This window comes from Leptonychotes weddellii, chromosome 7 (assembly GCF_054177405.1).
Source record: "Leptonychotes weddellii isolate Sample4059 chromosome 7, ASM5417740v2, whole genome shotgun sequence".
NCBI classification, from domain to species: Eukaryota; Metazoa; Chordata; class Mammalia; order Carnivora; family Phocidae; genus Leptonychotes; species Leptonychotes weddellii.
The window spans coordinates 12,657,840-12,679,705 of NC_138375.1; the positions used below are offsets into that span (position 1 = coordinate 12,657,840).

General features: G+C 40.5%; 1 protein-coding gene across 2 annotated transcripts in view; it reads left to right on the top strand.

The window, feature by feature from the left end:
* Positions 1 to 21,866, top strand: part of BASP1 (brain abundant membrane attached signal protein 1) — a 73,163-nt gene that overhangs the window by 21,478 nt on the left and 29,819 nt on the right. The window contains exon 1 of one of the 2 annotated variants that reach the window (XM_031042026.2): positions 30 to 222. The exons of the other annotated variant lie outside the window; for it this stretch is intronic. Coding sequence (XP_030897886.2) covers positions 91 to 222 — 132 coding nt within the window. The 5' untranslated portion in view covers positions 30 to 90. Of the gene's footprint in view, positions 1 to 29; positions 223 to 21,866 lie in introns of those variants that run through there. 2 annotated transcript variants of the gene reach the window in all.

Genomic DNA, 21,866 nt, shown 5'->3' on the forward strand with positions numbered 1-21,866 from the left:
CCCCCCCCCCCCGAAAAATAAAAATTGCGGAATCCCTGGATCCGTTCGCACACAACACACAACGCGCGGCTAACAAACCGCATTCTTTTCATGAATATTCATCGAACGCTCGGCCGGGCTCCTTATCTGCTTCCCCAGAGACATTTCCGCCTTGAAACGAACTCCGTGGACAACCTTTGCTGTGTAATTTTCACCCTTCTGAAATCAGCAGCGCGCTCACGGGTGCGTATTTTAGTACCTTGAACAGGGTTGACACACCTCGGTGTCCCGCGAGGCCACTAGCACATGTAATGGCGGGGGGTTAAAACCGAACAGTCGCATCGAGGTGGTCGTTTTGCTGCAGGGGTGTGGATCAGCCTCCCCGGGATTACAGCCAGGGCTAACAGAGCCTCAGTACTGCGGGCAAAATGAATGAATCGGGACTGTAATTACCTATTCCTTTGTCTTGGCCTCGCGCATGCGCGGGAGAGCAGGGTGTGGAGGGCCCCGGCAGCCCCATCTGATCTCTCTCCATCACCCACCCATCCACTCCCTTCCGAAGCCGAGGAACAAAGGCGTTTGCCCTAAATGTTGCGTGAAATCCTTGGACACAAATGACAGTTTTCCCCCCCTCTGTGTGTGTGTTTCTTCTTTTTCAGGTTACCTCTCGTCTTTGCTTTCTTAGTGATTTCAGTTGACGAAAAATAAGATTATCCTTGGTGATGAGAGCAAACTGTGGATTAAATATTTTCGTGGCCGAACACTGCTCTTTTCCTTTCTAGTACTGTCCATTGTTCTTTTTTTCTGTAACATATTGCACCACAGTGATGATGGCCCTCGATTTGCATCAGTTAACCATTTGACAGATTTTTGCTGCTGGTCCTTTAATGAAGGGACATTGGTTTCAAAAACTGATAGTGGCTATCTGCCCCTAGTGTCACTACTTGGGAGAAATTAAGACATTTTGGCGTTTATAGGAACAAGATGGCCTACAAAACCCAGAGCAGAGAAAATGGTTACCTTGTCAGAATCCTAAGCCTGTCTGTTTTCTCTTGATTCCTGCCTCATTGTTTCACTAGGGATCCCAAAAGGCCAGCCCCATGGAGATGGAAATCACTGATGGGGAGAAAGGAGGAAGAAGGCAACCAGGGCTGTTGGGGTGAAGATGGTTGATTGAATTCATAATGCTTCCTTTTTTTTTTTTTTTTGGCACTATCTAACAGAAGCCATGATACATATACCTTTGGTCGATTTTCTTAAAAATGGTGTATTATCTAGGTTATGGCCATTTAGATTTCTTTTTGGCTTTGGGGGCTACTTTATTCTACCATCCAAAAGGTGACTTATGGATATAAAATAGCTAAATACCGTATTTTTGCAATGGCCCGTTAAGAATTTTATGTTTAGTATTCTCAGTACACCCTGGTGGGATGACATGTAGCAGGCAAATGGAAGTCATCTCTTTTGTTCCTTTTAATAAAAGGATATTGATATTGATCACATTTAATATATCAGGGCCTATACTTGATAGGATAGCTGGCTGGTACCCTCTCTATTCCTTACTGTTGAGCGGCTTATTATGGTTTAGAGGGCTATCAGCAGTTTTTTTTTTTTTTTTTTCATTTTTTTCCCTTTAGGTTATGTTTTTGAGGGAGAAGTGAGTTGGAGTGTAGATGGACTTTGATAGCAAATATATACCAATATGCCCCAATTCAGTGAGTCTTAGGGTTTTAAGCGAGGTAATTTTTAAACTGAATTTGAAAAAATCATCCGTTACCTTATTCTTTTATCCAGCTAGTTTTTTGACAGTCCTTAGCAGGTGGAGAAAGGGAGTTAATGGGCCTTTTGACAAAATGCGCCAACAATAAGCATACCAACAGTGGCATTCTTGTCTTTAACTGGTGCTCATGCTTTCATTATGGCATGCAGAAGAGCATATTCTCTCCTGCTGGACCACCCTAATCTGAATGTGTCCAATAGAGGAAGCTCTAAGGGCTTTGGCTGTCTGTCCTTGGAGGCATCTTTATAATCTTACTGGATTTACTAGAAAACATCATATCATAGTCTAAGATGTGATGTGTTCTGCCTCTTTAGTTTTTGTGTTTTTTTTTTTTTTTTAAACAAATTCACATTAAGAACAGTTTAAAAACCATTTTTCATTCCATGGTCAAGATAAGCAAAGTATGGAAAACTTAGGTTTGGGGGAGATTTGGTCACTGTAAAATGGATGTCTGTGTGTTATACACAGTAGTTTTGTAAAAACCTGCAAAATCCAAACATGTTTTAAGGTGCCATGTAAATACACATGGGTATATACATTAAACACACGCTCATATATACACATTATGTATACATATGCAATAAAATGAAATCTTATTAATGATATAAAGCTAAACTAGTTGGTGTAGAACTTTCTATGGTTATTGGTTATTTTATAGTGCTTAATACTGGTCTTTGGAAAATAATCAATTTTTGGTCTTTCTAAATAAGCATTTGAATGGGCGAGCCTACCAAGTGTCCTAAGAAACTCATTTCCAATTTCTAGCAGTGTAAAACAAATGGGTTGCCTTGAACATCTTAAATTAAGATGCTCATTTACAGGCTTAAAAACTCACACGAAGCACCACTGAAATAAAAAGCCGTAATCAACAATGCTTACAAAATAAAGGACTTAATAAAATTGTTCTGTCTTATTTTTCTGATCTCTTCTAAAATTTTATTTTGAAAAATATCCAGAAAAGGCCTGTCAACTATCGTGTGTCAGAAGCAATTGCTTTTGGTGTCTGATTTTGTGGAAAGAGATGCTCTGATTTGCTTAGGCCTTTAGCGTACATGGAGTTATACCTACTCATTTTACATCTTCTGTATCAAAGGTTGACGTCTTAATGACCATTTTAGCTGGTGAACTGGAAGCCACCTAACGGCTGAGGAAAAACGGAGGATGTAGACAAGTTGTTCTTGGGGGAAATGGGTGCAGCATCTAGCATTTCATCAAGTTTTCTCAACCCACCCAATTCTTTACATTTATTCCAGTTTCTTAAGACTTCGGATAACCCAATACAACATGAACTTTACTCTTTGGCTTAATTGTGGTAGATTGATAATCAAGAAATAGCTTTGAGATTGTGAATAGCCCAGAATTTTTTTTTTTTCAGTGTGTTTTGAGGAGGTGCATTTGGGGAGACTCCCTAAGCTCAGTGGAAAGTAATTGGGTTTGAAAAACCTCTATAGACACTGGCTAAACCACTGTGGGAAAATGACTTCAAGCCTCTCTGGATTTCACTTTCTTCAGTTGTAAAGTTGGGGTAATAATTCTTATTTTCTCGCGATAATAAGGACCACACATACGGCTAAAATGTGCATAAGCACAATGGCTAGCTCTCGGAGGCTTCTTGACCTCTCAGTCTGCATTTTCAACAGTCGTGTGAGTGACATCACTAACTAATTTCTGTATATTGAGCTGTATTTTTGTCCCATGCTGATTATTCAGGACCTGTGGGTTTCAGTGTATTCAGTTAGAAATCAGATTATTTCAATTTTAGAGATGCTCAAATATCACAGTTGCTAACTACTGTCCTCATCCATGTACATATTTGAAATTTAATGAGACGCTGTATGGGAATTTGCCCAAAAGTGGATTGAATGGAGTCAGGGTAGCCACCCTCCTTAAATTTTCCATGGCTGCTTATATAACTCAGGAGGTGACATACATTCTTTTGAGAAAATAGAGGGGTAGTCCTAAAGCCACAGATGCTCCCAGCCTGCCAAAGGAAGGTTCGGTTAAATGCTGTTCCCTCCATCACTGTTAAGACAGACATCTAGGTAAGTGTCCAGTGAACCACATCGAGAGTAACAACACTGCAACACTGATTAAACCGCATTCTCTTTTTTCCCTCTGGAAGTCAGAAATGGGTGACATGGATGCAGAGAGAGTCCTGTAGTGGATTTTCCTTCTTCTGCAACCTGAGGATTTAAATTAAAAAATCAGGCTTTCCAAAGAGTCGATTTTTTTGAACAACAGCAACAAAAAAGAGTTTTTTGACTAGCTAAGGCCATTGGTGAGGGGAGGTTGCAAGTGAGCAGGTTTCAAAGTCTAGGAATAAATTCCTGAAAGCTTTGGAGATTTAGAAATAGAAACCATCTGCATGCACACCAGGGGCCCAGGGCATAAGAAAACATTTCAAGATAATATAGAAAAACGGCATTTAGTGGGGAAGGCAAAGCATTTGCACAATATTTCCTCCTTATCGCTTAAACATTTTATGAACTTGTTTTTGAATTGATTATTTTTTCTTCATCTTAGAAAGGACTGGGTTTCACCGGTTAGTTGCTTAAACTCCTCTTTGAAATATATATTTTAGCCATTGTACATGGTGTAGGAGCATGATTTGAAGAGCTAGGTGTGGTAGAGTTGGGACTTTGCAGCCAGCTTCACTGGGTTGTTTACTAGCTGTGTGGCCTTTGGCAAATTGCTTGGCTTCTCTGTGCCTCAACCCTCATCTATAAAATGGGGGTTACAATATAGAGTTTTTGTAAGGATCAAGTGAAATCATCAGACTGTCTCACATATTCTGCACGTCTTTGTAACAAGGCACATTCACCATAAAGTGGTGAGAGAACCAGCTTTGCTCTATGTCTAGAACTATTTACGTGCTTCTTTGGAAGAGGTCATTATCGAAAAACAGGTCTGTGGTGATGCCTTGGACAGAAGTTGGTAGAACGTAGAAGTGTGTGGTTAGGAAAGCCTGCCGGGTGTAGCCATGATACCTTGAATATGTTGCCAGGGCACTTGTCCTAGTTTCAAAAGTCCGTAGTGGGTCGATTGATACAAACCCAGCCCCCATATTGAACTGATACTAAAATGGAAAAAAAAAAAAAGTGAAAGTCCTGGCAACTTCAGAGACCTTCAGAGAAGGGCTTACGGTTTTGATAAGGTTGAGATCTGGGCAAAACTGTATGACCTGCTGGGCAATAGAGTAATTCATTCAGATTCCTCAAAGTAGGCAGTTTTGTTGTGTCCTGAATCAAGATGCATTCCTTTGCATTTGAAAGGAGTATCTTAGTCATTAGTACTGAGCTTGATATAAACCAGTCTTGATATTTAAAATTCTGAGGACACGTGGTATATACACTTGCCCACATCCCCACCGCCCCATGCCAAGAGTAAAAAACTTGTATTATTCAGGAATGTAAAGGTATTGTCACCTGTTCACGGAATTTTTGGAATTATCCCCGTGGAGACCTTAGTCACCCTGGCTTCTTAAAAGCTAGAAGGAAGTTCTTTGGAGTTTCAGATATTTGGGTTTGAAGGATCCTGGAATCAGTTTGACCCTTTCAGGCATTTTTTTTTTTTTTTTTTAAGATTTTTTAAATTTATTTGACAGAGAGAGACATAGCGAGAGAGGGAACACAAGCAGGGGGAGTGGGAGAGGGAGAAGCAGGCTTCCCGCTGAGCAGGGAGCCCGATGCGGGGCTCGATCCCAGGACCCTGGCATCATGACCTGAGCCGAAGGCAGACGCTTAACGACTGAGCCACCCAGGCGCCCCGACCCTTTCAGGCATTTAATTCAGGGATCTGCCCAAGTGATTTATTTGTATTTGTCCTTCTGGACACTTGAGTTTTGCTGTTAGGTGAAGGTAAAGTCATTTTCATTTTCGTTAAATCATTTTTCTTTCTTTCTTTTTTTTTTTTAAGATTTTATTTATGAGGAGGGGGAGAATGAGTTGGGGAACAGAGGGAGAGGGAGAAGCAGCCTCCCTGCTGAGCAGAGAACCCAACGTGGGACTCCATCCCAGGACCCCGGGATCATGACCTGAGCCAAAGACAGGAGCTTAACTGGCTGAGCCACCCAGGCATCCTAGTTAAATAATTTTCTCAATAGTTTTTTTTAAACAGCTTTTGAATCTTAGGGATTCAGGAGGGAAATTATATTTTGCTTTATCTGTCAGGCATTCACTGTAGGAAATGTTTTGGATATGGATGTTGTATCTTTTAAAAATTTTCCCCAATGAAAGCTTGTTTTTTTTTGTTGTTACTGTTTAATCTGGAGAAGTTAAAGGAGGAGATAGGACATTTGTTGATATTTCTTGTATATCATATGCTCTAATTGAATTTTATCCCCTCAAACAAATTGTAGAATGCATTTTACCCAGGAATAAAATGAAAAATGGAGGGCTCAATAATGTATGTGAGATTGTAGAGTTAATAGAAAGTCCTAGAATTCAAATCCACGTCTGATGGCCCTGTTCTGCTGTCCAGTGCTACACGGTACTTGCCGTAAACCTTGGCCATTTTATCTTAAGTCAGATGGACGTGGGATAAAGTGGGTGACCTTCTGAAATATTGGTATCTTCAATATTCTTTTAGAGAGAGTTGTCCTAAGTTCTTCAATGAAAAATTACTTATCTAGAAGAGATACAATGCAGAATAAATATTTAATCAGTAAATACATTAAGTGACCTATAGATTAGAAGTGCTTCTTGTCACAGTGAACATGAGCTAATATCCTTAAGTCATTCTTTTCTTGGATGGTGATGATGATGGTGATGATGGCTAATAAGGACTCTTAGGTGGATGTGGCTTTGGTTGGCCCCTTCGCTTTTCTCATTACACTTCACAAGTGGAAATAAGCACTCAGATGCCTTACCTGTAATTCTGCCTTTGAGATACTACAGAGATACTATTTGACCCCCTTCCTGCTATGTACTTAAGGTTGACTGATGAGAGAAACAAACTGAGTCCCAACTTTGTGATCCCATTTTCATTCTGCCTCCATACAGGATTCATTTACAGAAAATTGGTGGCTGCTTTTAAATACCATCCTAACTACACCTTCAGCCTTTTGTAAATACTTGTGTCATCCTAACAGTAAGTTTGAAAAGCTCATGACCTAAACACTTATTTTGGAACTGAAAAGGATTTTAGAAAAGTTAGTGGCTTACTCAAAGTCTCCTGAGCTGGTTAGTGGCCGAGTGGAAAACCAGGTTATTTCCCAATAAAGCCACAGTCCTGCTGCCCTTCCCTTCTGTGGAATTGAGTCAAACTCTTACTCAATGTCTGCAACTTAAATTCCTGCCATTCTTTTACCCTGGTACCATTTTTTGAAAATCCAGTCCTGATCCTGTGTGTGTCTCTCCCTGCTACCCTCTCTCCCCTCCTCTGCAGAAAGAATCTCTCCTGCCTTTGATGGACCCACTGGTAACGTCTTGTCTGCAGAAAGCTCCTGCTGTTGCTTTACTACCTACATGTCCTCTTTCCCCTTCAACTTCTCTCTCTTTTCTTCTTGCATCATAAAAGCATTTGTGGCATGCAGTAAAATAACTTTGCTCATAAAACTAAATTTTGGCATCAACATCTTTGTTTTCCTCCTAAAACGAACTGTGGTGCAGGCTTGGGGGGCTGCGGAGGGGGAGGGTACACAGTTGACAAGAAAGCCAGTTGGCTTTAGACTAATTTGGGGGCTGTAAAGTGAGTGGAACAGTCCAGCAATGTGCCCTAGGGATACTGAAGGTGTCTCTTGGAAGATCCAGTGTGCAGTGTTGTGGAGAAGGGTAGACACCAGCTTTTATGCCAATTTCTAGTGTTATCTGGCCTGTTGGTTTGAGAGCTGCATAAAACACGAGATTTAATCATTTTTCTTCAGAATTGCCATTTATAGTATTTGGGCCGATTTAGAGTATTTAAAAGAGCTGCAGGTTTCTGAAGCAGCCATGAAAATATGGCACTTAAGTACTTAAGTTGTTAAAAACACTTTGTAAAGCTTAATAATCAGGTATTTTAAACTTCTTTTAGCAATGTGAATTGTTTATGTGCTTTTGCACTTGGAGAAACTGTGGTAAGTTTACTTCTGATGAGAGACAGTTTTAATTTCATATTTAAAATGATCTATTTAGATGTTTCAGTAAGTGGAGAATAAGCTTTGATGAATTTATGTTCTTTCCAGGGAAACCTGCAATACAGAAATGACTTCACGGTTTTTATAATGCTTTTAATTATTACAGTTTTGTAGGTCAGAAATATATTCCTAAAATAAATCCAGGTGAAAACTTCTTTTTTAAGTTGATGAAGAAACAGACAATAGAGACCGGCCTTTGCTGGTTGAGCTTTCTAAATTATGAGTTTCCTGGATTGCTTGGCAAACCGATTTTGAACAGACCCCCCTCATTTACCTGTTGACCGTTACCACATTGACTCATACAGTACCAGGTTAAATAGTAACACCATCTAGTTGGGGAAACACTGTATCAAAAGAGAAAACAACGGCAACCCACCTAGTAACTGTAAGAACATTCCTATTACTTCAGGATATATAGAAGAAAGGTCTTGGGTCTTTGTAGAGTACTGTCTTAGCTTCTCTGAGCTTGTCAAAAATAATAGGGGCTGGAGGAATATTTGCTGTCTTTGACCTTTACAAATGTTCTCAGCTGTTTCAATACAGAAGAGCAGCATCTGTATTTGCCTTGGGCATATTTGAGACGATTGTGGAAAAGGCAAATCTAGAGAAATCAGTGATCTATAGGTGGGAAGATGCCAGGTGCCTTTCCTTTATCCTGAATTTCATCGAGAAGATAGGGGGAGGTTACGTGACCACTTGGGCGTTTACTAAAGATATTCAGATGATTAAATAAGGTGGTCTGGAATCTTGTCTGAATGGCTCATTTTCCTAAGGAAAAAAGCAAGAATCTCAACAGTTGGTGATGACAATAGCTCCTGGGGCTTCTCATGATCACCCAACCTCAGTGAATAAGGAAGGCTCTGTTGACAAGGAGGTTCACCCGACCTCAGCGAATAAGGCCCTGTCGACAAGGAGGTTTGTTAACAGCACTCAGATTTCCGCAGTAGCCTTGGTGATCTTTTGTCGAGACCTCAAGCCTTGAATTCCTAGGGTTTACCCAACTGGGCTTTGGAAACCTGGTTCTAGAATTTCCAGGGCTTGGCTTTCAGGCAAATAGTAACAGGTGTTTGTAACAATGTTCTCCACAAGGTTGTTAATACAAGATTCATAATGGTTTCTCAGGTATGTGTTTCTTCATGTGACTACCATCTGAATGTTACTCTTCTCCCTCCTCCAAGCCAGTGGTTAACTAAGGATTGAAAAGTCTCACCGAAGGTTTCATTGGCGCAAGAGACAAAAACACCAATAGCTCACTCCATTCCCCTCTGCCCTTTCTGTTCTAACTGGTTTTGTTTCCACCACCCAGAGAGTTTAGCTTTATTTCATCTGTCCTAAAGTCTCTTGGGTGGGTGGTCATCCTAGGAGACCCCAACTGGCCACAATGCAGAGAGAAGTAACTGCACAATGGAATTACAACACATGATTTCACTAAGGTAAGAGTGGTAGTTGTAAATGGAATAAACTCGGCGGGAAAGGAGTACTCAATATTTCTAAGATCTCATGTTTAACTTTCCACCAACTTTTGAGTGCAGGGAATGTAACCAAAAGTGAATGTTTTAAAAGATTTTATTTATTTAAGAGAGAGAGAGAGTGAGAGAGAGCATGAGAGGGGAGAGGGTCAGGGAGAAGGAGACTCCCCGCCGAGCAGGGAGCCCGATGCGGGGCTCAATCCCAGGACCCCGGGATCATGACCTGAGCCAAAGACAGACACTTAACCACTGAGCCACCCAGGTGCCCACCAAAAGTGAATTTTTGTAAAAGTGAATCTAAATGTCTGTAGGCTTCACATTGCTCCCCCTCACCCCAACAGCCCTGTTCATTAGCCCTTCCTGCTTATAAAATATCACTTTGTTGCACTTTGAACTTGAGTGCTGTCAGTACTAACTCAGTCTTTGACTGTATCCTTGCTTCCAACAGCAAATACTGCAATGGGAAGGAGAGCAGGTAGTGGTTAGAGGGAGCAGTTAGCAAATTAGGACAGATGAACTCATGTTCCCTTTAACTTGCCTGCTCTAAGCCGAGAGCTCCTACTTGCAGTTCTCCTTCTGGTATTGATCTCAACTGGCTAGGCATTCTACCAAAGGAGAATCTTTTGTCATTACTTTCTGTAGTGAAGTAGCCAGGAATCTCAGATAAAGGGCAGAGAAGTCCAGAGTGATGTAATACTGCAAAAAATGTGACTGTTGTCTCTAAGGGGAGTGAAAAACAACAAAAAAAACCCAAGCCAGTTTTGAGTTGGGGCATGATTCCTATGGGAAGAGGGTGTAACATGGGGGAGATAGGTCTGCAAAACCCCACCCAACCAAACCCAATCCCTTAGGGCATTTAGACAGTTGTTAGTATTAGCAGCAGGCCCTGGCGTGTTAGCAATTGTTTGCATAGTTTACCTGGTAGAGAAATTATCTAACTGCTTACATAAATGTGTTAGAATGTTAAAGTGCACTGTGGTGAGAGTGCGAGGTTTCATTGGCATTTCCATTTAAATCTGATTCTGAGAATATGTTAGCCGATCACCCTACCTGCTGAAGCAGTCTGATCTTGAGGGCAGGAGGGGTGTGCATTTGTGCCGTGGCATTCCTTGTTAAATTCTGAGGTTTATAAAAATGCTTCTGCAAAGGCAGAAGGGGCTGTATTTGGAAGTTGTTATTTGGTCATTTTGCAGCCATGTTTCTGGCTGGAGAGAGGGGAACACCATTCCTTTCTGTTTCTAGGAGTGTCTAGATTCCCTGTGTGTGGGCAGGATTTCTGGTAAGTACAGAAAGGAAGCAAAACTACACTGTTCCAGGTCCGCAGTCAGTGACCTCTTGTCAGTGAGCCCCCCTGCTCCCTCCTCCTGGTGTTTGTGTGACAGGAGGAAGAGAAGGGGCAGGAGAGGTGGGGAAACAAACATGTAGTAATGGAAACTGTAGAAGACACCAATGCTTTGTTCCTGTCTTGGTCTTCTCGGGCTGCCATTATGCAATACCACAGACTGCATGGGTTAAACAAGAGAAATTGCTTTTCTCATAGTTTATGGAAGCTAGAAGTACACCATCAAGGTGTTGGCATGTTTAGTTTCTTCCGAAGTCCCTCTCCTTGGCTTGTAGATGGCCACCCTTTTGCTGGGTCCTCCTGCATCTGTGTGCACACATCCCTCCCTGGTGTCTCTTCCTACTCTCTATAAGCACACCGGTCCTACTGGATGAAGGTTGTCCACCCTAACGGCCTCATTTTAGCTTAATCTCACTTTAGAGGCCCTGTCTCCAAATACATTCACATTTTGAGGTACTGGAGGTTAGGGCTCCAACGGATGAATTGTGTGGGAACACAGCTCAACCTGTAACAATTCATGCTTGATATTAAGAAATAGAAACATTCGAAAGTCTTGTGCAGAAAGCTCCTTCACTCGTCCCTGCCCTTGAGAGGAGAGCGGAGAGAATCAATAGTACTTGAGCCCCTGGCTTGGTCCTCACCAACCCATGGGGGGGCAAACATAAGTACCTCCATTTGACATGAGTTGCAGAGAAGTTAATTTCCCCAAGTTTCACATCACTAGAAAATATCAAGCCTGGTGTAAGATTCAAAGTCGTGTTTCTGTGGCTTTGTTGTACTGGGGATGGCAAAGGGTGTAGGCAGGTACTGTCCCCTCTGTTGGGCGCATGATGGACGTGGGTACATGCCAGAGGCCTTGGAATCCCCAACACAGTGCTCTGAGCAGTTGCCACCAACTGGTGAGCATTAACGTGTGGTGAGACCTGGTTTTCACTCTAGCCTTGTATTAAGATTTTTTGCCTCTGCCTGAAGGCTTTCCCATTTGGATATCCACATACCCAAATGTGACAAGAGAGTGAACAACGGAAGTGACAGAAAGATTTACTTAGGACAGTGTAAAGAACTAGCTAGTCTTGAGTATATTAAGATGGACTTATTTGAGGAAAGCCCTCTTTAAAAAGCTCCTACCAACAGTGAAAATGGCAAACACACCTTATTGTAGATGAAAGAGTTGAACAGATGCATAGGCTAATTTAAAATTCTCCTCTAGCATCAAGGCTTTTTGGTAGGGATTCACCACACACAATCTTACCATGGAGCAGGTTTTAATGGATGGAGATGATGGAAGACAGGGGTTTTAACAAAGGCAGGTGTGGGAGGAGTGGGTAGAGTTGTGACGAAAGGTTTACCATACAGTGGGACACTAGGGGGTGGAAAGTAAGGAGTGTCAGGAACCATATGAAGTCTTGATGACTGCAGAAATCAAGGCTCATAAATTTTGGGTCTTTCCAGGCAATAAAACAAGTAGTGATGCTTACGGGATTTTTTGAGGGGCATTCTCAACAAATGTGGATGTGGGTATATGCCTCTGCTTAACATAACACTTCGGAGAGACTCTTTCTAAAACAGTTTGCAATGTTGGAGGGTGCCCTCTGGAGTGATTCAACCACTGCCTTTGCTGTTTCAAATTTCAGGTCGCGTCATGTTGTGTTAACTACAGCAATAAAAATATTACCTCGTTAATCCACCACGAAATTGAATATAACAGTTCAGTTTTACTACAGCAGATCCACAGGCCCTAAAATAATTGAAAGTTGGTACTATTTAGTAGTATCTTTTATAAAAACTTATAAGTGGTAAATTACTTTCTGCATAAAATGTGCTTTAAGTAATAGAATTTTTAATTTTAACTCTTCAGTTTATGCAACATCTATTTTCAAGCTGATGTCCATGGTCCTCATTTAGCGCTCATTCTTGGTCAGTCCTTCTTCCTCTCGTTCCTGAACACTGGGCTCTTCCTGGTGACAAAGCTCTAGTCTACCTTGTCATTGTCTCTCCGTATGTTCAATGCCCTCTACTCTAAGCCGTGAACCTAGTAGAGGTTTCTATACTCTCCTTGATTACTGCCCTAATACTCTTCTATATCCGAGCATGGTATCCCTCTGCCTAAGACTTTATATCATGACTTTCTGGTCCACTTAGAATAAAATATAAAAATTCTTGATGATCTACAAGTCCCTGCACATTCATCTTCTAGTTTCCTCTTCAAACTCCCTCATCCTTCTCTCTCATCCACCCTCTGTTCTCAGCCATATGGCCCCCCACTTGGTTCTCTCAGGCTCTTGCCTGCTATTCCTTCTGCCTGGAATATTCTTTCTTCCACTGGCCAAGTATTCTTCAGTTAAATGCCACTTTTTCAGAGATGCCTTTCCTGACTGTCCTCACATCTCTTGTAGCACTTGGCATTTTTGTTCTTGCATTGATCAAAACTGATAGGATTATTTAATGTTTCTACTCCTCTGGATGAAAAGACCAGAAGGCAGGAATGTATTGGTTTCGCCGACCCGTAACAGTGTTCTAGGACACTTCGGATGCGTGCCAAGCACTCCGTGTTTGTGCAGTGTCCAAGGTTGCCTGCCATACATTATATTTCTTCTGGAAATCACCTTGGGCAGCTGAAAGGGCTTCCATTTATGGACACTAAATTTCACCTCATCTGTTGTGCTTACTAGGAAGATGAATAGCTGATGAACTCTAATTAGTGTAATTATCCTGTTTCCAGGCAGTAACTTTAGTAGTAATTGTTATAAAGCCCTGAGACATTACGAATAATTAGTACTAACGGCTTATGCATGTAAGCTTCCTCCCCAGGTAGGGTCTCCAAGGAAGAATGAAACTGTATTATTTGTGGGAAACAAACACTGTTACACTATGGAATCTTTTCAGAAATAAACCCACAGCGAGTGAAAGCTGAGGCTGATTATATTATAGGTACGTTCCTCATCCTTTCCTCCAAGTTACTGGATATCATGGGTCCGCAGTGGATCAGTCAGGACTGAACAACTTAACCAATGCATTACCTAACAGCCTTTGTGAAGTTGGGCGTGTTAGGCCCCCAGATGGCGTGTGGTTTTAAATCTTTACACATTAGTTGATTATAACAAAGTAAAAACGAACTTAGCCCTGGTTCTATGCTGTAACCACTTACTGTAACTTGTACATCCCTCCCTGCTGGAAGCTTGCTTCATTCATCATTGGATGTCAGTTTCTAGTTCAGAACCTGTGGTCATGGGAAGGGCTGAATGCACAGGAGGGCATGTTTCCTTTGGCCATTTGGCATCATTCTATACAAATAGGGCCTATTTCAGAATGTTACTTGTTTTGCCTTCAAGTCCAGGAACCAGCTGGTGATGAACCTTTAGCAAACATAGTGTTTCCTTTAGGGGGTGGGGGGCACACAATTAAGAAGGCATTTGTGATTTCCCCTTCCCCTCCTCCTTTTCATACACTCCTTGATGGCCAGCAGTCAACTGTCATTGTCTCCTCCCTGAGCGTTGTGCTTTAGTTTGAACTGAGATGATTAGAGCGATAAATACTGTCAACTCTGAGATCTCTCACAGATCTGTGTCTAGTTTCCTCAAGTTGAGTCTTATTGATGGGATTCTTATTAAATAAAAAAAAAAAAAACAGTTTGTAGTTTTTTACATTGATACAAAATGGATTTCCAAATCAATCTGTATTTAAGAAATAGTAACGCAGGGTTTCAGTAAACCTGTATCTGACAATAACAGTTTACTCATTCTAAAATGTTTCTAGATATTGACATTTTTTATTTGCAAAATTTTTCTTGTAATAGGTTTCTTTTTTACATATTAAAAGTATAGTTGAGATGATCATAGTCTTTATTGCCTACATTTGTGAGCTGAGTTGGGGTGTGAGACCATCTACATGATTTATACCCTAAACACTTGCTACTTATACTGTTAAATCAATACTTCATCTTTAAGTTGTCTCATTTTAAATGAATTCAGTTTATGAATTAGCTAGTTAGTGGTGGTCTCTGCACCTGTGACCTCCGCCCCCTAACGCCCCTCAGCTCAGCATTCAGAAGGGCACTTCTCTATACATCGAAAGCGCCCTCAGGAAAAGAGAGAGCGAAGCTGTAAGTTGGCTAATCCATAAGGTCAAGCCAGTTTGATTTAAATCGGAAAGTAGAATAGAAAGGGCAGTGATAACTCTTTGCAGTTCATTTTTTATCTTAGGCCCTATTTAGTCTCCCTAACTTCACGTGCTGTTTGGAACCCTTGGCCCCGTTGTAGGTTAGGTACTCGGAAGATGTGATTCGCTGGAATGACATGGTATCGATGGTTGAGCAGGAATTTATGACACAAACTGACTGACTGAGACCCCTTTTATGTGTATTTCCAAGCAGTTTACTAGATGATATTTTCCATCCTTTATTTTTCCTTAAACCCTCTGATGTGACTTGCATTAAGGAAGCCCAAGCAATATTGCTGTAGATGTTTAGATTCGGTCGTCTTTGAACTCTGGGAAATTCATGTGGGGCCTCAGTCTTCGGCTATTGTGGGCACATACTTTGCCCCCCTCCCCTTCAGTTGTGAAGATTATTTGATTTCTGCTTCATAAACATGTTATTGGGGTGGATGCACAAGATGTACACTCACACATTTGCAGTCATAAGTAAAAAAAGAAAATTACATAGTTAAAAGATACAAATACTGCTTTTGTGATGAATGTATCCTTTATTTAAAGATCAGTGTGGAGACCAGGCTTTTTAAAAGCAGTTCAAATGAGCAGCCAATGTGGGATTTTTCTGCTCTGTTAAAGGCAACGTGGGAAAATACAAACCACATTAAACTATTGCAGAATTAATGTTTGTTTATTGAATGAGCTGGGAGATACAAAGACCATTTCCTTCCTTTAAGGAGCTTAGAGTTGGGGAAGGCAAACAAGCACACCAGCAATTACAGTGAGACAAGTCTTGGTCTCTACATACACAGGACAGTCATTGCTTCTGTCTTTTCTCTGTTCTACTGTACCACCTCTTTTACTTAACTAAGCCATGTGAGATATTCCAAGTTCAGCTGGCAACGATTGAAAGAGCTTTATGTGAATATCACTTTTGAGAGTATGGAATTCAGGATTGATTTTGTTTCATTTAAAGGTCTTAATTACCAGATAGAAAAGACATGTATGTATCTTACATTTCCATCAAAAACAAAGTACTTTAAGGATTAGAAATGGAAGGAAGAGCCTTCCAAAAATAGTAATTAAAACACAGTAAGCATATACTTTGTATCTCTACCCTACAGTGCCTGAAGGACCTCTTGGGGAAATGTCCCCAGCAGGTGCTCTCTCCTGTAAGTCTAACCACACTGACAGGGTACTTGGCTGAAGAAACTGAGGGAAGAGTTTCTGTTGCTCCCATCTTTAAGAGTCTAAGAAGAGCTCACGGTGGTGTGCAGGATCCTTCAAATCCTTATTCTAGGGAAGCTAACTTCTTGAATCTAAGGTATAAGTGGTGTTTGTCCTTTATTCCAGAGAGCGATGTAATCCCTAGGAACACAAATTGGGCATGCATGGAAACGACTCTGAAATTACACATGACCTACACATGAAAAGGGGCTGATCTCTGTACAAAGAAAACGTTTTATTGGGATTAAGTCTGCTTTGGAAAATGTTAATTTCAGAGCTTCTCTATGAATTGGGTAAGTTTGCAGTGCTAAGGTGGACAACAGATCATTTTTCCCTTAATATTTTGTTACGGGTATTCTATTTCCCTCCATATGTAGTATTAGTCCCTTTTGCCCTAAAGTGCTGGTTTCTCTGGACTCCTAAATTGCAAATAGTTTACAGAAGTAGCTGAGACTCTCGAACATTTTTTTTTTTTTTTTTTATCTCAACAAAGTTAGGGCAAGGTTGGTAACCAATCTCTTATAAAGCCTCTAGCCTTGTACTACCTGCCATCTGTAATGGCTGACAAATGATTATTTCTCACTGGAACCCTGTCTGCTTCACTATGGTTTTCCTAGAACTTCAGGCAGTAGGTGGCCCAGAGTAATTCCTCAGTGTGAATCAATGCATTAATCCTTGAGATTATTCTACCTTTCAAGGAGAAAAGCAAAAATGACTTATTACAGGTGTTAAACCAGTGTATAATGGGTGGTGATCTTGCGCAGGTAATTCAGAGAACTAGTTTCCTGGCTGGTAAATAGGAAATCAAGTGTTCCCTTTGTGTTAATGTTCTGTCCTAAATAGTTAAATGGCTGCTGAATATATTCTGAAAGTATGTCTTATGGGCTTAGTTTTCATGTCATTGTTAAAAAAAAAAAAACCCAATATTTTAATAATAGGAATTAAAGATTTTTATGAAGTCCTCATAGATTCTGATATCTAGAGGCTGAGTAGTTCAAATATGATTAATGCACACTTTTATCTTTTTTTTGAATTTTTTTTTAAAGATTTTATTTATTTATTTGAGAGAGAGGATGAGAGGAGAGAGCGAGCACATGAGAGGGGGGAGGGTCAGAGGGAGAAGCAGACTCCCTGCTGAGCAGGGAGCCCAATGCGGGACTCGATCCCGGGACTCCAGGATCATGACCTGAGCCGAAGGCAGTCGCTTAACCAACTGAGCCACCCAGGCGCCCTAATGCACACTTTTAATTAAGTCCATATGTTAAGAAAAATTGTTAACAGGCAGTTTTGATATAAATAGATCCCAATTCTGTGTATCAAAAAAGCTGGTGTGTTACTGTGTAATTCCCCTGAAATTTTCAAAAGCTGGAATTTTTCTGTAGACCTTGAAAGCTTGTTAATGGAATCTCCCAGCGCACATTGCAGTAAACACCCAAGGATTCCTCATGAAAGTGTTGAAACAAAGACTGAAAGACTGATAGGGCTATCTGATTAGGGACCTGAAAAACCTTCCTTTGAGCTCATCTGGAATGCTTGTCTGAATTAAAACACAGACTATAGTCCTTAACCTTGGTGACTTGGATTAGTTTTCATTTTGGAGAAGGAAAACTGCCGAAGTCTGTGGTTGAACTTTTAGGCATTACAGGTGTGGACCTGTGGGAATGAGGTATTTCAATGAGGATTCTGTCGTCTGACTCTTGCTAGGTCTTCCCTGATGTTGCTTTCTCAAGTGAGAGTACTCGTGTTCCCAACCTGGGTGGAACACGATGTGTGTGTGTGTGTGTGTGTGTGTGAAGAGTCTGTGTAGTTATGTAAGTGATTTTTGGGGGATCATTGTCTTTTCAGCTTGGCACTTCCATTGACACTTTATTTGGTTTTTGACTTGAAACATGTTTTATGAATTGTATTTATTGTCTAGATGCCTTTCTGTTTTCTCTTTATTGAAATTGCCTTTTTTTAAAAAAGAACAGCACTGTACTTTTCTTTCTCCTTAAAATCTTAACGGATTCATTTGGTTCTTGCCATTTCAGCCTTCTTACACAGGAAAAGTGGTTGCTGTTTTCAACCAACTCAATTTACATAGCTGGCTTTCCTAGTTTTTATTGAAACCAAAATAAAACTTCAGAGAAACTGCAGAAGCTTGAGCCTCCCATCTCTCCCTTTCAACTAACACCTACCAATGTTTATACTGGGAATAATTTGATGTTTATTTGATGAAACACGTAGTTAAATGTAAATGAAGAAGAATGTCAAGCTTCAGAACGGTGTGCAGAAACCTTTAATACTCTGTGTTGAGCATTTGATGCTTGTGTCAGGGGTTTCTGTGGAACCTATGAAAGCGAGGAGGAAAAATGCTTGCTTGGCCCCTCCCTGGTCTCGAACGAATGTGCTGGAGGGTAGCCACAGCCCTTTCTCATTGGACGTTGGCTCACCTTTTCCTCTTCATCCTCTGCCGTCTCTCTGACTGCCTCATGCCATCTCTAGTTTGTCATCCTATTTTCTAGCACCGGGAATTATTCGTAATTTCTGGTAAATATCTGAAGTGTGACATAAGCGATATTGCTATTTAAACATGACTCATTATGAATTGCATTTAAATATTGTTGTGACAATGACTTTTCAAAGAATACGTGGAAATTTCTGTTTGAGTGTAAACTGTTAATCACCTGCTTTCTGTTCAACTTTGGTAATCTTTGGTAGACTTTTAAGTATCTTTCCACTCAAATGAGGAGTGTCCAGTTCTGATAAATGCCTAGGAAAGGAGGATTGGTTTAGTGGAGTTGGCTTCATCCAATAGAATATATAAATGAGTTGACAGATAAAACCACTCGACACCTTCTTACCTGGATAATCCATCAACACGCGACTAAATATTGCACATGACCTTTAGCTCTTTCTGGAAGAAGATATGGCATATATGAAAAGTCCTCTCATTCCCTTTGTTTTTTCTTGGTAAACCATTTTTGAAGCCACCAAATTCAGGGTCCGAATACATAGGTCATTGTTGGTACCTGTAACAGAAGACCGTATATTTGGTGATAATCATTGACCTCACACTCATCCTGGGATGGAGGGCCTCAGTGTCCTGAGGATGTGTTTAGATAGCCCGGGCTATCAGTCCAAATTACAGCTTCATTTATCTCCCTTCCACGGCCTGGCAAAGCAAGGCTGATTCTCATTAGGACCCATCCGGGATTTCAGATATGTGTGGCATATTTGCATCTCATAATGTCCTCTTAGGGTTGAAAATCCAAGCTCCAATTAGTGAGGCAAAACTTGTCTGGATTCCCCTCAAATCTGTGAATATGTACTTATTTGGAATCCTTTTTACTGCTAACTACCATGGTGGTGGTGGAGTCTTTGGAAATGTCACTCCCACAGTGTGGTGGCGTTTGCCTTTCCTCTTTCAGTCTGTAGTCCTAAAGTTGGAACTGTTAATAGAGATGTAATTTCAAAGACTACTAAATAAAAAGCCTGGATTGTTGTGATTTCGACTCTAAGGTGACAGCGTAAAACCATCATTACAGGGAAGACAAAACTCTGTAGAGATTCTTTTTTTTTTAAATGGTATTTTGCCACATTTTATAATCTCTTTTAATTGCAATATATTGCAATATAAGAAAATAAAACCTTTTGGCCTACTGAACACAGGCTTACACTCAGGCAGTGTTCCAAGCTTTCCAAAGATTGACATTTTAAGGTAGAGCAACCTGATGAGGTAGGTACTGTTGTTAATCCCATTGTACGGATGATGAAATTTTGACACAGGGAAATAAGAGTTTATGGAGCCAGTGTGACTTAGCCCTTCTTGGCCCACATTCCATGCTAGTAACTTGTCGGGAGCATTCCCAGTCAACAGAAAAACTTACTTTGTTGCTTCTAATTTGGGTAACTTTTATTCTACTTCTTTAAATAAGTGCTGTCCATGAACTGCATTTGTTGGAAACGAACTAGATTCCGAAGCTCACACAGATCTGTCCTGCAACTGGAGCAGAGCCAATGCCCATGGCCATCCTGGTGCGTGTGAGCCCCTGAAGGCCCCTGGTGTCCCAGACACCCCCTCCCCCGGTCCCTTGGCCTGGGTGATGAAGGCGTGTCGTGATAGATCCACCTGGACTTAAATCCTCAGTTCCTACCTTATTTATGTCTACACTGGCTTGGGCCATTGCCTCCAACCTTCTTAGCTTTGGTTACTTTTGTGTCTGATTTGATACAAAAGAGGTCTAATTGGGGTTGTTGTAGGGATTAACCAGGCAGGGAGCACCCCTGAAGAAAGAGTGGTAGTTACTGTCATTCCTTTCCCTGCTCCAATCTAGATCTCTGTTTCCTTAGAGCATTTGTGACAGATTGTCATTATTTTGCTTGTGATTTTGTCTTACTTATTCGTGGACTGTGTCTTACTGTATGATCGTATTGTTGGTGAAGTTGTTTGATTTGTGTGTGACTCTTTAACTGTCTCCCTTATTAGCCTATCCTGTCTGCACTCTGCTACCAGCCCCCCTGTGTTCTGTGCACGGCTCATTTTCCAGCATCCTGTACCTTATATGTCTTCAATGAATATTTATCTACTGCCAACAGAGAACAAAGCGGTAGAGCTCTTGCCAAAATGTTCATCAGGCATTTTCTCCAGTGCAGGATGTGCTGGGTACTATGTGAAATCAGGTAAAGTTAATTCTTTGCAAATAGATGCTTACACTGTAAACCATAAAACAGGGTTCAAGATTTCTAACTGATATTTTAGATTCTCAAATAGTAGAAGATAAATTTCTGTTCTGTGGGAATCTGCATATTCAGTATTTCCAATATATACCCTCCTGATCAGAATGTGTACATTACACATTTCCAGAGGAAAGTTTGGTCCAGCATTGTGTGTGTGTGTGTGTTTAACAAGTAATTTAATTCATGTCAGTATAATTGGATTTATGCTTATGAGTGATCTGCTTTAACTTCAGACTGAATTTTATATAGTTGTCACTATTGTTTGCTTTGCCCTGTGTGTACCGGTAAAAATTATACTGAACCTTAAACATGAATAAAATGTAAGAGTGTTATCCAGTATCAGGAAAACACATTCTGGCCGAGCAGTATCTTATCTGAATATCTGGGGACCTGTGTTGTGGTTAATAACTCCTGCCAAGCTGGGGTCTGATATTGAATCCTGGGGGTCACCTCTTCAACCCCCATTTTAGGGAGGAGGGAACTCATGATAGAGGACTCTGAGTTACCCACACGTACACTGCTATTGTAGGTACTCTCAGATCCTAAAGTGATATTTTAACCAAAGTAGGACTTGATAGAAGTATATTATTGAATATATATTTGCACTGATGTGCACTGAAGACACTATAATTACAGTTTTTTAACAGATAGTTAAATGTCAATGTTGAAATAAGACCTTTTCCCCTGTAGTGGCTATCAAATAAATTACATTAAATTAGGTTATTTTAAAATTAAAATGGAATTTTTAAAACATTATTTTTTGCTCTCATTTTGAAGGTGGAGTGTATCTTATCATTGTTGATGCTATTTTTATCTCCGTGGAGCTATTCCATTAACACTGTTTGGTTTCACTATTATATTCTAATTGTTAATAGACATTGTGTAAGTGCTAAATCTAAATACCAAATATATATTTTGTGTATAAATCTGTACAAATCTATAAATACCACTTTGCCTCTATGATTAATTCTATTTCTTTTGTAAACATTCTCACCTCAGCGATTTAATATATGAAATTCTGAGATTAATGATAAATAAATTGTATAATTTTATAGGCTTTTAGAAATTACTAGGCCTTGCATAGAC